Source organism: Kogia breviceps, chromosome 20, assembly GCF_026419965.1.
Source record: "Kogia breviceps isolate mKogBre1 chromosome 20, mKogBre1 haplotype 1, whole genome shotgun sequence".
Classification (NCBI taxonomy): Eukaryota; Metazoa; Chordata; class Mammalia; order Artiodactyla; family Physeteridae; genus Kogia; species Kogia breviceps.
In genome coordinates, this window is record NC_081329.1 from 19,963,949 (window position 1) to 19,977,126 (window position 13,178).

The window sequence follows — 13,178 nt, forward strand, 5'->3', positions numbered from 1 at the left end:
AATTGAAACTGTGATAAAAATCTTCCAACAAACAAAAGTCCAGGACCAGATGGCTTCACAGGTGAATTCTATCAAACATTTAGAGAAGAGCTAACACCCATCCTTCTCAAACTCTTCCAAAAAATTGCAGAGGAAAGAACACTCCCAAACTCATTCTATGAGGCCACTAACATGCTGATACCAAAACCATACAAAGAAACTACCAAAAAAACTACAGATCACTATCACTGATGAATATAGATGCAAAAATCCTCAACAAAATACTAGCAAACAGAATCCAACAACACATTAAAAGGATCATACACCATGATCAAGTGGGATTTATCCCAGGGATGCAAGGGTTCTTCAATATACACAAATCAATCAATGTGATACACCATATTAACAAATTGAAGAATAAAAACCATGTGATCATCTCAACAGATGCAGAAAAAGCTTTTGACAAAATTCAACACCCTTTTTAGATAAAAACTCTCCACAAAGTGAGCACAGAGGGAACCTACCTCAACATAACAAAGGCCATATATGACAAACCCACAGCAAACATCATTCTCAATGGTAAAAAACTGAATGCATTTCCTCTAAGATCAGGAACAAGACAAGGATGTCCACTCTCACCACTATTATTCAACATAGTTTTGGAATTTCTAGCCACGGCAATCAGAGAAGAAAAAGAAATAAAAGGAATACAAATTGGAAAAGAAAAAGTAAAACTATCACTGTTTGCAGATGACATGAAACTATACAAAGAGAATCCTAAAGATGCCACGAGACAACTACTAGAGCTGATCAATGAATTTGGTAAAGTAGCAGGATACAAAATTAGTGCACAGAAAACTCTTGCATTCCTATACACTAATGATGAAAATTGTGAAAGAGAAATTAAGGAAACAGTCCCATTTACCACTGCAACAAAAAGAATAAAATACCTAGGAATAAACCTACCTAGGGAGACAAAAGACCTGTATGCAGAAAACTATAAGACACTGATGAAAGAAATTAAAGGTGATACCAACAGATGGAGCGATATACCATGTTCTTGGATTGGAAGAATCAATATTGTGAAAATGACTATACTATCCAAAGCAGTCTACAGATAAATTACCAATGGCATTTTTTACAGAGCTAGAACAAAAAATCTTAAAATTTGTATGGAGACACAAACGACCCCGAATAGCCAAAGAGGTCTTGAGGGAAAAAAACGGAGCTGGAGGAATCAGACTCCCTAACTTCAGACCATACTACAAAGCTACAGTAATCAAGACAATATGGTATTGGCACAAAAACAGAAATATAGATCAATGAAACAAGATAGAAAGCCCAGAAATAAACCCATGCACCTATGGTAAACTAATCTGTGACAAAGGAGGCAAGGATATAAAATGGAGCAAAGACAGTCTCTTCAATAAGTGGTGCTGGGAAAACTGGACAGCTACATGTAAAAGAATGAAATTAGAACACTCCCTAACACCATAAACAAATAAACTCAAAATGGATTAGAGACCTAAATGTAAGACTGGATACTATAAAACTCTTAGAGGAAAACTTAGGAAGAACACTCTTTGATATAAATCGCAGCAGGGTCTTTTTTGATCCACCTCCTAGAGTAATGGAAATAAAAACAAAAATAAACAAATGGGACCTAATGAAACTTAAAAGCAAAGGAAAGCAAAGGAAACTACAAACAAGATGAAAAAAAAACCCCCAGAATGGAAGAAAATATTTGCAAATGAATCAACGGACAAAGGATTAATCTCCATAATATATAAACAGCTCATGCAGCTCAATATTAAAAAAAAAAACAACCCAATCCAAAAATGGGCAGAAGACCTAAATAGACATTTCCCCAAAGAAGACATACAGATGACCAAGAAGCACATGAAAAGCAGCTCAACATCACTAATTATTAGAGAAATGCAAATCAAAACTACAATGAGGTATCACCTCACACTAGTTACAATGGGCATCATCAGAAAATCTACAAACAACAAATGCTGGAGAGGGTGTGGAGAAAAGGGAACCCTCTTGCACTGTTGGTGGGAATGTAAATTGATACAGCCACTATGGAGAACAGTATGGAGGTTCCTTAAAAAACTAAAAATAGAATTACCATATGATCCAGCAATCCCACTACTCGGCATATACCCAGAGAAAACCATAATTCAAAAAGACACATGCACCCCAATGTTCATTACAGCACTATTTACAATAGCCAGGACATGGAAGCAACCTAAATGCCCATCGACAGATGAACGGATAAAGAAGATGTGGTACATATATACAATGCAATATTACTCAGCCATAAAAAGGAACGAAATTGGGTCATTTGTTGAGACGTGGATGGATCTAGAGACTGTCATACAGAGTGAAGTCAGAAAAAACAAATATCGTATATTAATACATATATGTGGAACCTAGAAAAATGGTACAGATGAACCGGTTTGCAGGCCAGAAATACACAGATGTAGAGAACAAACCTATGGACACCAAGCGGGGAAAGTGGACAGTGGGGCTGGGGGTGGGAGGTGGGGATGGTGTGATGAATTGGGAGATTGAGATTGACATGTACACACTGATGTGTATAAAATGGATAACGAATAAGAACCTGCTGTATAAAAAAAAATTCGAAAATTCCAAAAAAATAAAAAGAGCTAGGGAGGGGAGTGCCCACTGCCTCAGGAGAGCAACTGTGATGTCAGGTGGTGGAAGCTTTCTGTAGCCAACTTCCACGCTTCACTCACCTTCATCCTGATAAGCTGCCCCTCGCCCACTCCTCCCCCATCTCTGTAAGAGTCAGGAGGATGTACACAGAGGGCAGGGATTGATGTGGCAGAAAAATCCCATAGGAAAATTATACACGCTTCTCTTAAAGTACACACTTTGAGATAAAAAACATCACAAGCAACCTAAAAAAAAAACCACTCTGCCAAGGACTCAATTAAGAAACACTAGAATTTCTTGAGTTCTTGAAAAATAACCAATCCGCTTTGAATCCCTTCTACCTGCTCAGCCCTGTGCCAGGCACCATCCAGGGTGCAGTGTGCCATCACATGAGACATCAAAACTCTGAGAAGTGAGGGTACAACCGCAGAGCAAACTGCCACACCTTTCACGGAGAGGGTCTTGGTGGTTCAAGAAAGACATGTCATCGTACGTATGCTGTGGCTGTCTGAGATGTCTGTCAGTCACTGGGTTCTACAGGCCGTGCAGACTCGAGGCACTAAATGGGAATCCCAGGGTCAGCTTCACGAGCGCCGGAGCAGGTTTGGGGAAGGCAGCCCAAAATGAGGGCTCCACAGCCCTCCCCACTGAAGTGAAGGTAGCCAGCCCCCAGAGGCCAGTAAACCTGACAGCAACCTGACACCTGGTTTTGCAATCAGAGCAGCTGAACCAGGGGAACAGAGACCTGGCTGGGCCTGCCCCAAGCACAGCCTGAAACACAAACAACTCTCTTCTCCATCCCCGGGCCCAGGAGGGCCTCGGCTGCAGCAGACAAGAGAGGGCAAGAGATGAGACCAGCACTACTGGTCCCCTGCATTTAAAAAAAAAAAAAAAAAATCTCCCTGATGGATGGTCAGATCCTTAATCAAAACAGACTCCCATGGAGAGAAGCAAGTTGGTGGGTGAAGGGAGAAGTCAACCAGAAATGTTCATTCCCATATCAGCCATCCCCACCACGGCCCCCTCTGGTACACGGAGCAGAAGCCCCTCACTCCCTCCACACACGGGGGTAACTGCTTTCCCCGACACAGACTCTCAACTAATGCTCAAAACAACCCTGTGAAGTACACCCTATACATGTTCTAGGTGTTCAGATGAAGAAAATGAGTAAGAACTAAAACAGGTGAGGTTTCCTGGAGGATAAGACAAGCAGGTGGCAGAGGACGACACAAAATGTCTGTTAACAAATTTAAAAAGTACTTTCTCTAGGAAATTCTAAACTTGTGCAGGGATGGACTTGAGAGTTTATTCTAGAGTTTAAAGAAGAGGCGCCTAATATTCAAAATAATCTGAGCACTCCAAAGGCCTTTCAAGTCTTTGAATTCTGTTATGCAGGGAGTTTCTTTCGTCCACTGCATGACGAAGGTTTTGATGTTTCTATGAAACAAAGCCCAAGAGAGTTCAAAGAGGACTCTCCACAAAAACAAAAGCTGAGCGGCATCAGTATTAATAAAGCCAAACCAAAAAGATATTTAATAACCTTTGCAAAATTAAAAACAATGACTAATTCAATCTGAGCAACTAGGTCATGCTAATTCCAGGAACTCTAAAACTGAGATAGAACAAGGCAAGAATTTTGCTTTGCTTCAGTGGTCAAAGTGAAGGGCCTATTCAAGGGCAAGGCCGGTAATACAGTCACGATGAGAACACCAGAGGGACAAGTGTGGGGGAGGGAAGCTGGGACACAGGACAAAGCCAGATGACTACAGGAGTAGCACCTGGGAATCTGACAGAGTATGTGACTATCAAAGAAAACAAAAAAGACACTTCTCACAAAGACCAATCATCCAGCAGACAGTTGAGAGGCTCTTACAGAAGCCACAAAGCCTCAGGCATGTTTCTTGCTTGGAGGAAGCAAGTGGACAAGCTAATCAAAGAGATATTATGACCTACACAAACAGCCACAGAACAAGGCAAAATTCACTGAGGGCTTCAGAGAGGTATAGAGTGTGTTAAGAAATTAAACAAGGACAAAAGGCACTTGACTAGGAAGAAGCGGGCAGGGTGCTGAGCAACTGAGTGAATGAAAGGGATCAAATATATAAAAGATCATCTACCAATTCTCTGCCTACTGCTCTGGTTTGCTTTCTAATTAATCTTAAGAGTGACCTTGAATAATTTGGAGAGTAGGATATTTCATGAAAAATCAAACGCAGCCCAAGTTCAACTCACCAAGATGCACTCTTCCAATTTAAAAAAACACAGCATCCTCTCAAATACTGAAATGGATAGCAAAGCACTAGAATCTCGCTGTGGACCTCCGTCCTCACCTCCACATCTTACATCCATAGGCCACACATTATTCAACCTCAGGAGCAGTCAGCTCTCCTGGTTTAGATGTCATGTTGGTGGAAAAGAACAAGAGCATAGATAAATATCCCGCAAGAAGAAACTTACTCAAGGCCAAGAACATTCCACGGAGTTCCCTCGTTAAGGAGGAGGAAGTCTGGCTGTCAGGTGCTGGCAGTAAAGTCCTGGCAGAAAGTAGGCAAAGACTCACACCTGACGTGTAGGCTGAGTCATGGGCCTTGTTTGAGTTTCTGAAAGCCTCTCTTATCACTCAACCCATTTATCTCAAATGAAACAAACAGGTGACCTCTCTGACACGGTGCTTAGATCTTTTTTACAAGAACTTTTCAAAACAAGTGGCCTGGTGACTAAGCATTTTCCAAAACATTGCATTTCTTTTGTAAATCAAAATAAAGAAAAGAGAAATCTAGCGTTATACTTCCCTAGGCCAACTACCTCAGTGCAGCTCAGGCCAGAAAATTCAATGTCCCATCCACAGGGACAGAGCCAAAATGGGCTTTTCACACACACACACACAAACTTTTTAAGATAATAGTGCAACTTTGTTTCTTCCGTATAAAATCAAAGGAGACACTTTGATTAATTTCCAATTTAATCTAATGTCTTGAAGCTGAAACAAATTGAACAGCCAGTGTTTTTTCACCATTGTATATAAAATTGCTAGTTTACAAGAGAAAGTGACACTTTAATAAAATGTAAAACTAAGTAACCAACCTTTTTCACGTGTCTAAAAAGCAAAATGACTTCTTAAAGAAACAAAAGGCTACCAAGAGATTCAAAGGTTTCTGCTGAGTTATAATATATTTTAATAATCCAGGGACTTCGTTGAGCATATTTTTAAATGTATGCCCTCACTAACTGAACACCCAACCTTATACATTTGTTCCTACATCACCTTCTAGCTTTTCATTATTTTAGCTCTTCTCAAATCTTTCAGAATTGTGACAAATACTAAAAAATGATGGCTATCACAGAAAATTATGAAAGAGGAAAATGTGGTTTTTTTCTTTGTCTTCTTAATGTAATAAATGTACTATAATCATCTTTTCCCACTACTCTGTACCCTCTGCTGCTTTTGGAAGAAATCAATCCTGAACGAAGCAAAAAAGATAATTTCTTTCTCTGACCATAAACAAGACAAACCTACAGTCCATATTATGAAAACAGCTGATGAGTTATTCCTACTCACTACATAAGATAATTTGACACTTTTCAATCATTTAATTGCTTTTTCCGTTGAAAAAGCCACCTCTTCCCTATAGCCTGGATCGCAAACCAGGTGAACCTCCTTGAAAGACAAAAAGGCAAAACAATTACAAGAGAATGGGGTTGTCTCTGCGTCTGGACACAGCTTGCTTGTGGAATTTATGACTGTTAAAAAATAAAGAGCTGAGATTAGAAAAAAAAAAAAAAAATTCAGCCTCATTGTTTACTCTTCAAAGTTCTTCGAATTCCTCTGCACAGATCCTTCCTTGTTCAATAACCTATGTGTTCCCCTTTGTTGTTAATAACATCAGTTTTATTAACGCTCCATCTTTGTGTTAAGAACTGGCTTTAAGTAGCTCCTTCAATAATCTGCTCTGTGAATATGTAATTCTCAACCACTTTCTTCAATTTAGTGGCACAACAGAGAAGAATTTTGCTTTCATGAATGAAGACAATGGCAAATATAAAACAAACTGAAAGGGCTACCAAGTCACCAACTGTGACGAGACACCAGATAATCATACAGAACGGACGGCTTAACTGACTGGTAACTGGATATGGCAGCTTTTTTCAGCTGATGAATTAAACTCAGCCCAGATCTAGGGCAACGGGGAGATGTTACCTTCGGAAATATTGGTGTCCAATTCCTTCCCGATACTATTACGAGCAGCATTCAGACTAGGACAAAGATGACAGGGGCGTACAGTCTTCCATTTCATCACCCCCCTCAGTGTACCCAGAGGTGGGGGACCGAGGGGAGAAACTGGCAGTGATGCCATTATTGGGTTTGTCCTTAGGACACTTGGAAGGTTAACTAAGCCTGCTTCACAAAAATCAGAGCTGTTTAGAGAAGAGTTCCAAAGAGTGAAGAAATGGACCCGTTCCCAAAATAGACACAGAATACCAATTAACCAGGCTTGAAAAATCCTACCAGTCCTGGAATTCTCCCACTCACCTGAAACAGTTAAAAAATAAAAATAAAAAAAAATAAAAAAAAATAAAAGTCTGCTGGAAAACACTCCCCAAAAGAGGAAGAAAACAACAACAACAACAAAAAAAACTCGTGTCAGTTTCTTGTCCCTTCCATCTCTTACAAAGCACCTCCATAAAGCTCCACTCTCTAACACTTAACCAAAAACCGGGCCTTAAGATGTTGGTAAAGCACAAAATTACCAAGAAATACCCAAAAAACTCCCCTTAGAGATTTCAGTAATCTCTCTTTCATGCCCTAGAGTGCAGTGGGTGAAACAGTCATCCCAGGATTGAGTCATGCCTTACAGACTGACATTTTTGTCTTTACTAATCCATCATTCACCCCGATTACGAAACATTCTTCTCTGGAACGTCTTAAGAAAAGAGAGCAATAATTTCTGCATTACGGTCACACCCTGAACTTAAAAGAATATGAGACTAGACATCTCAAACTCAGAGCACCCCTTCGAGATGTGTCTAATAAGCATTATATAGCCCAGGGCTCGGCATCAGACACCACTCATCTTCTGTTCAACCATCTGAAATTTCCTTCCAGGAAAGGCAGGCTGAATTGGGAAGAGGAAAAAGGAGATCCAAAATGTTTTGACTGGAACCCACTTCGGAAGTTTGAGTCTTTCTATTAGAAGACTATGATACATGATACCGGGAACTGTATTCATATTGCTCACATACTTACTGCCTTTTGCTTGTCCCCAAATTCCCCTCTATTTACCTTGAAAAGCTTAACTGGGGAGCCAGTGAGGTTAAGCAAACAGTCTGCCAAAGGAGAAACAAACATCTTCCCAAAAGGCATCTTAAAACATACCACAAGGGAGACACATCCCTCTCCCCTCTTACCTGGGAAAGCGTGTGGATTGGGTGACCCTCTCTTAAGGCACTTAGAACAGAGAATGTGCACGGTGTAGTGCAGTCCAGGCCATTCCTGAAGTAGGACATTCAGTTCCTCTACTAAGGGGGTTATGGCTTGCCATGCCGTCCATATGTTTGGTAAGGATGCGTGGCTGGCAATGGACAGGGTGTCCGGCTGCAGGACCCCCTTGGCAGGTCTGTAACTCACCACCACAGGGACTTTCCCTCTGTATGCAAAGATCTGAAGTTTGCCATCCGACCTGTGCACCACATGGCTGTTGATCTGGACGCTGTAGCGTGCAAACAAGCTGGGTGGAAAGGTGAAGGGAAAACTGTATTCAATCTGCAACTGCTCAGCCACAAAGGACTGCCCGGCCAGGTTGGTCCCGTTAATCCAGGCCTCCGCGTGGGGCACCTCGTTCTGCACATAGCACGGGAACTTGTACCAGGCCGTGGACCCATTCAGAGGCTTGCCCTTGGCTTTGTTGAGGCAGTAACAGAGTCCCATCTTCTCCAGCAGCTCCAGCAGGAGCTGCAGGTCCTGCTGAGCCTGGATGTGAGGCTTCAGCAGCAGCCGGATGACGTGGGCCGGCAGGAGCCCATGCAGCAGAAAGCCCTCCACGTAATGATGGAGCTGGGTGGCCCGGAGCGCATCCTGGGTTGGGGCGGGCGGCGCCATCAGCGGGGAGCTTTCACCCCGGCTCTCAGCCTCGCCCTCGCCGCTGGTCCCCAGGAGCAGCTTATGCAGCAGCAAGGAAGGATCCCTCTGGAAGAAGACGTTGAGGATGTCGATGAGGCGGGAGAGGTTGTGGAAGACGTGCTCCTTGAGGGCCGGGCTGTCCTCAAAGTAGAGCAGCTTGCCGCTCTCGTGCAGGTAGGAGAGGGCGCTCTGCAGCCGGTCCTCGGTCAGGCCGGCCTGCAGGCCCAGGCGAGCCGAGTCCCACCAGCTGAGCCAGAGCCGCTGCGCCTGAGGGGGCTGGAAGTGCAGCTCCTCCAGCACCTGCCAGGACCGAGGCAGTACTCTGTGGAGGTTGGGGAAGATTTCCCGGTGCTCGGCCACTGAGAGCAGTTTGTCCCGCAGGCGCTGTAACTGGCGTGGGTCCCTGCAGCTCACGGGCAGCACAGGGGAGAGGATCTGCAGCCGGTGGTTGAGCAGGTACTGAAAGTGGGCCTTGCGCCGCCGAAGGTTCTTGTCGGACACACCGTAGTAGGCTGCGTGGGGGCTGGCGGAGCGGAGCTCAAAGTCCCGGGCCAGCGCCTCATCCACCACCTGGGCCAGACGGCTCAGCCCCTCGGCGTCACGCTTCTCCTGCAGGGCGATCTGGCGGTGGATGTCCAGACACTTCTCCTCCAGCTCCTGCTCCCCGCAGAGGTCGGCGTGCGTGCCCACAACGCACACCACGGCGTGAGGCACGCGGGCCCCGACCCGATGCAAGAAGGAGCCCACGGTGGTGGGAAAGCGGAGCGGCTCATAGGTGGCCAAGTTCACCACCAGCACATAAAGAGCCCCCGGGGAGAGGAAGAAGGGCTGGATCACCTCATAACTGTCATCCCCGGCTAAGTCATACACGATGAACCGCAGGCCCCGGGAGGCATCCGCTGTCCAGCTGGTCACCTCGATGCCCTTGCTCACGGGAGGAGGTGAAGGCGGGTGGCCCTTCTCCGTGTCCCCTCCTCCTTGGTTCCCCTCCACTCTGTCCTCGGTGAGGCAGTGACGGAGCAGGGTCTTTCCTGCAGCTTTATGGCCCATCAGGAGCAGCTTGAGGCGGGGCTGGACCGCCGGCTGGGAATGAGCCAGCTCCTTCTGGTAAGCTGCGATGTAGGGGATCCCCTTCATACAGACCTCGTAGGGGGGCTGGATCAGCGGGTTGTCCCTGATCTTCCACAGGCCCACCCGGGAGAGCCGGCCAAAGTTGTCTGGCAGCACAGCGATCTGGTTCCCCTGCAGGACCAGCTCCTCCAGGCCCGTGAGCTCCACGATGGAGTCAGGCAGGTAGCGGAGCCGGTTATTATCCAGCCACAGGGTGAGAAGACGGCCCAGGCCCGAGATCAGGGACGGCACGGAAGTGAGCTGGTTGCGACTAAGGTAGAGCTCCTCCAGACCAGCCAGGGGCAGCAGCGCGGCAGGGAACTCCTCCAAGAGGTTGGAAGAGAGGTTGAGCATCTTGAGTCTCTGCAGGCGGCTGAACTGGGCGGGCAGAGCCTGCAGCCTGTTGTTGTCCAGCATGAGGCTCTCCAGGCTGGCCAGCTCGCAGAAGCCGCTGGGCAGGGTGCCAAGCTCAGTCCCGCTCAGCCAGAGGATCTTGAGGGCATGCAGGGCACTGATATCCTCAGGTAGGCCCCGCAGCCGGTTGCTGGACACGTCGAGCTCCTCCAGGGCCGCCAGCTGCAGCAGCTGCCACGGAAAAGCCGTGAGCTGGTTGTGGTCCACGTCGAGAGTGCGCAGGCGGGAGAGGCAAGAGAGGGAGTCGGGCAGGTGCGCCAGGCGGTTAAAGCTGACGTCCAGCTCCTCCAGGTGGACCAGCGCGCCCAGCTGGGCGGGCAGGGTGGGCAGCTGGTTGTGGCTGAGGTTGAGCTTCCTCAGCTCGCGCAGGGCACTCACCACCTCGGCGCTTAGGACGCTCAGCCGGTTGTGGCTCACGTCCAGCTCGGTGAGGTGATGGCCCAGCTCGGCCACCGCCGGGGGCAGCCGAGTGAAGCGGTTCCGGCGCAGGACCAGGACGCGGAGGCTGCCCAGCGCCGAGCCCAGCCCGTCGGGCACCTCCTCCAGGCCGTTGTTGCCCAGGTTCAGCACCTCAATGTCCCCGATGTTGGCCGGCAGCACGAGCTGGGGCGCGTCGGGAGAGTCGAGCTGGTCGGTCCCCGGGCAGCCCCCGGCCGCGCTGAGGCTGAGCTGGCGCAGGTTGCTCCGCAGCTTCCTGGCGCGCAGGGCGGCGTCCCGCCACAGCCTTACCGTCTTCAGGTTCCCGCTGTCCGTCCCAGCCATGGCGGGGCCGGGCCGACACCCTCGCGCGGGAGCCCGCAGCTACATGCCGCGCTGCGCCCCGGCGGGCGCCAGTCTCCGGGGCCCTTTCGCTCCCGCTCCTCCCTTCCTACCAGCCCTCGGCGACCGGCGGCGGCGGGTCCTAGCGCAGCCAGCGGCCGGGCGCCCGCAGCTGGGGGGCGGCGGCGGCGCGAGCAGCTCCGGAGGTCGCCGGGCGCACGGCGCGGGGGGAGGCGGCGGCCGGCGGGGAGCGCAGCTCGCATTCTCCGGGCTCCCGAGCCAGGGGCGCGCCGGGGCAGCAGGGCCGCCGCCCGCCCGCCGCGCCGCGGAGGATGCCTGCCGCTCCTCCTCCCACTCCGCCCGCCTTCGGCGCCGCGGGGCCAACTGCGGCCCCGCTACCCTTGCCGCTGCGGCCCCGCGGCCCGCAGCGTCGTCGCCTCCGTCAGCTCCACGAGGACGGCGGCGCCCGGCTCCGCGGCGGGCATCCTGTGGGCGCAGGGCCGGGCCGCCTCCTGTTCTCTACTTCCCCAGGCTCCGGCGGGAGCACGAGCGCCGCGTCCCGGGCACTGGGAGGGTGAGATCGGGAAGCAGCAGCGCCGCCCGGCGGAGCGGCCCCCACGTGACCGCCGGAGGCGCCGCGTGTTCCCGGCACCGCCCCGGGGGCGGGGGCCACTGACCCGCGCCGGGTGCGGGCTGGGGGCGCCTCGCCCCGTGCAGGCCGGCGGCGTGGACTGCGCTGGGCGGGGGGCGCGCCGGGGGCCCGTCCCGGGTGCAGAGCGCTGGGGTTCGCCTGCGTCTGGCTCTTTGTTGGCCCTGCGCCTCTAAGCATATCTTTCTCTTCCTCCCTGTCGTTTCGGATCCCTGGCCTCCCTTACTGATTCCTCATCCCCCTTCTTCTCACCCTACATCCACACCCTAGTGGAACTGGCAGCAGGCAGGGCCCTGGGCTTCTTTGTAGGAGCTTAAAAGGAGAGTGACTAAACAAAAGGAGAAAAGCAGGCAGCCGTTCATGTACTTGGTAAATATTTATTGAGGCCCTATTTTGTGCCAGATCGACAGAGACAGAAGGCTCTGAGCAGGCTCCTCACCGGACTGATTGGGGGGCCCACGCACCGTTTTATCTGGGGTATCCCATTCATCCTCCCAACAGCCCCGGAAAACAAATACCATACCAACGCTACGGTACTTCTTATGCTGTAGGTTTAAGAAAATGGCAGCTATTTCAAGCGAAATTCGCAGCCCAATGCTCAACTTGAAGGTTTATTTTATTTGTTTGTTTGATTATTATTTGAGAAAGTTTCTTTGAGATCACATCTATAATAAGTAAATAATTTCTTCAGAATTTACCCAAACCTTGAAATCTATCAGGCCTCCGAATATCACCTCCATCATTGCCTCCAGCTTGGTTAATAATCAAGCGAATTGTTTTGAGACACAAAGCCGAATTTAATTGGTTAAATGCACCAGTTAACAGTCGTGGCTCTCCCCTACACATGATGTTGCTGTCATTTGGGGACCCAAATTCGGTGCAGTAGTAATCGTTTGTCTCCTCAAAGAGAGTGACTGAGCACCTCAAACTGGAAATATGCCCCAGTGATGGTTATCCAGCCTGGGATGGTACATCCTGTAACTGGAGGACGCTCCTGGGGCCAGGTGAATCCCAGATATTCCAAGCACGTTAACAGGGTACAGGTGAGCTGTGTTCACCCTGCAGGGCTTCCTAGAAGATCAAATTGCTCAAGGGTTCCCCAGACCCTCCTGCCCCAAGGAAAATTCTAAATCATCTAGGCTGGCCCTTGTTTTTAAATTTTTATTTATTTATTTATGGCTGTGTTGGGTCTTCGTTTCTGTGCGTGGGCTTTCTCAAGGCGGGGGCCACTCTTCATCGCGGTGCGCGGGCCTCTCACTGTCGCAGCCTCTCGTTGTGCAGCATAAGCGCCAGACGCGCAGGCTCAGTAGTTGTGGCTCACAGGCCTAGTTGCTCCGCGGCATGTGGGATCTTCCCAGTCCAGGGCTCGAACCCGTGTCCCCTGCATTGGCAGACGCACTCCCAACCACTGCACCACCAGGGAAGCCCTAGGCTGGCCCTTTTATTCTCAGAGGTGGCAACAAGCCC

General features: G+C 49.0%; 1 protein-coding gene across 9 annotated transcripts in view; it reads right to left on the bottom strand.

Moving 5' to 3' along the window:
* Positions 1-11,649, bottom strand: part of MFHAS1 (multifunctional ROCO family signaling regulator 1) — a 112,859-nt gene extending 101,210 nt beyond the window's left edge. For 8 of the 9 annotated variants that reach the window (XR_010838409.1, XR_009332931.2, XR_010838410.1 and 5 more), the window contains exon 1: positions 8,068-11,649. Coding sequence is in view for 5 of the 9 variants with exons in the window: in XM_059049381.2 (XP_058905364.1) it covers positions 8,068-11,065 (2,998 nt within the window). In the remaining 4 variants the exon portion in view is untranslated. The remainder of the gene's footprint in view (positions 1-8,067) is intronic. The other variant, XM_059049382.2, reaches the window with a different exon arrangement.
* Between the last annotated feature and the right edge of the window lie 1,529 nt (positions 11,650-13,178).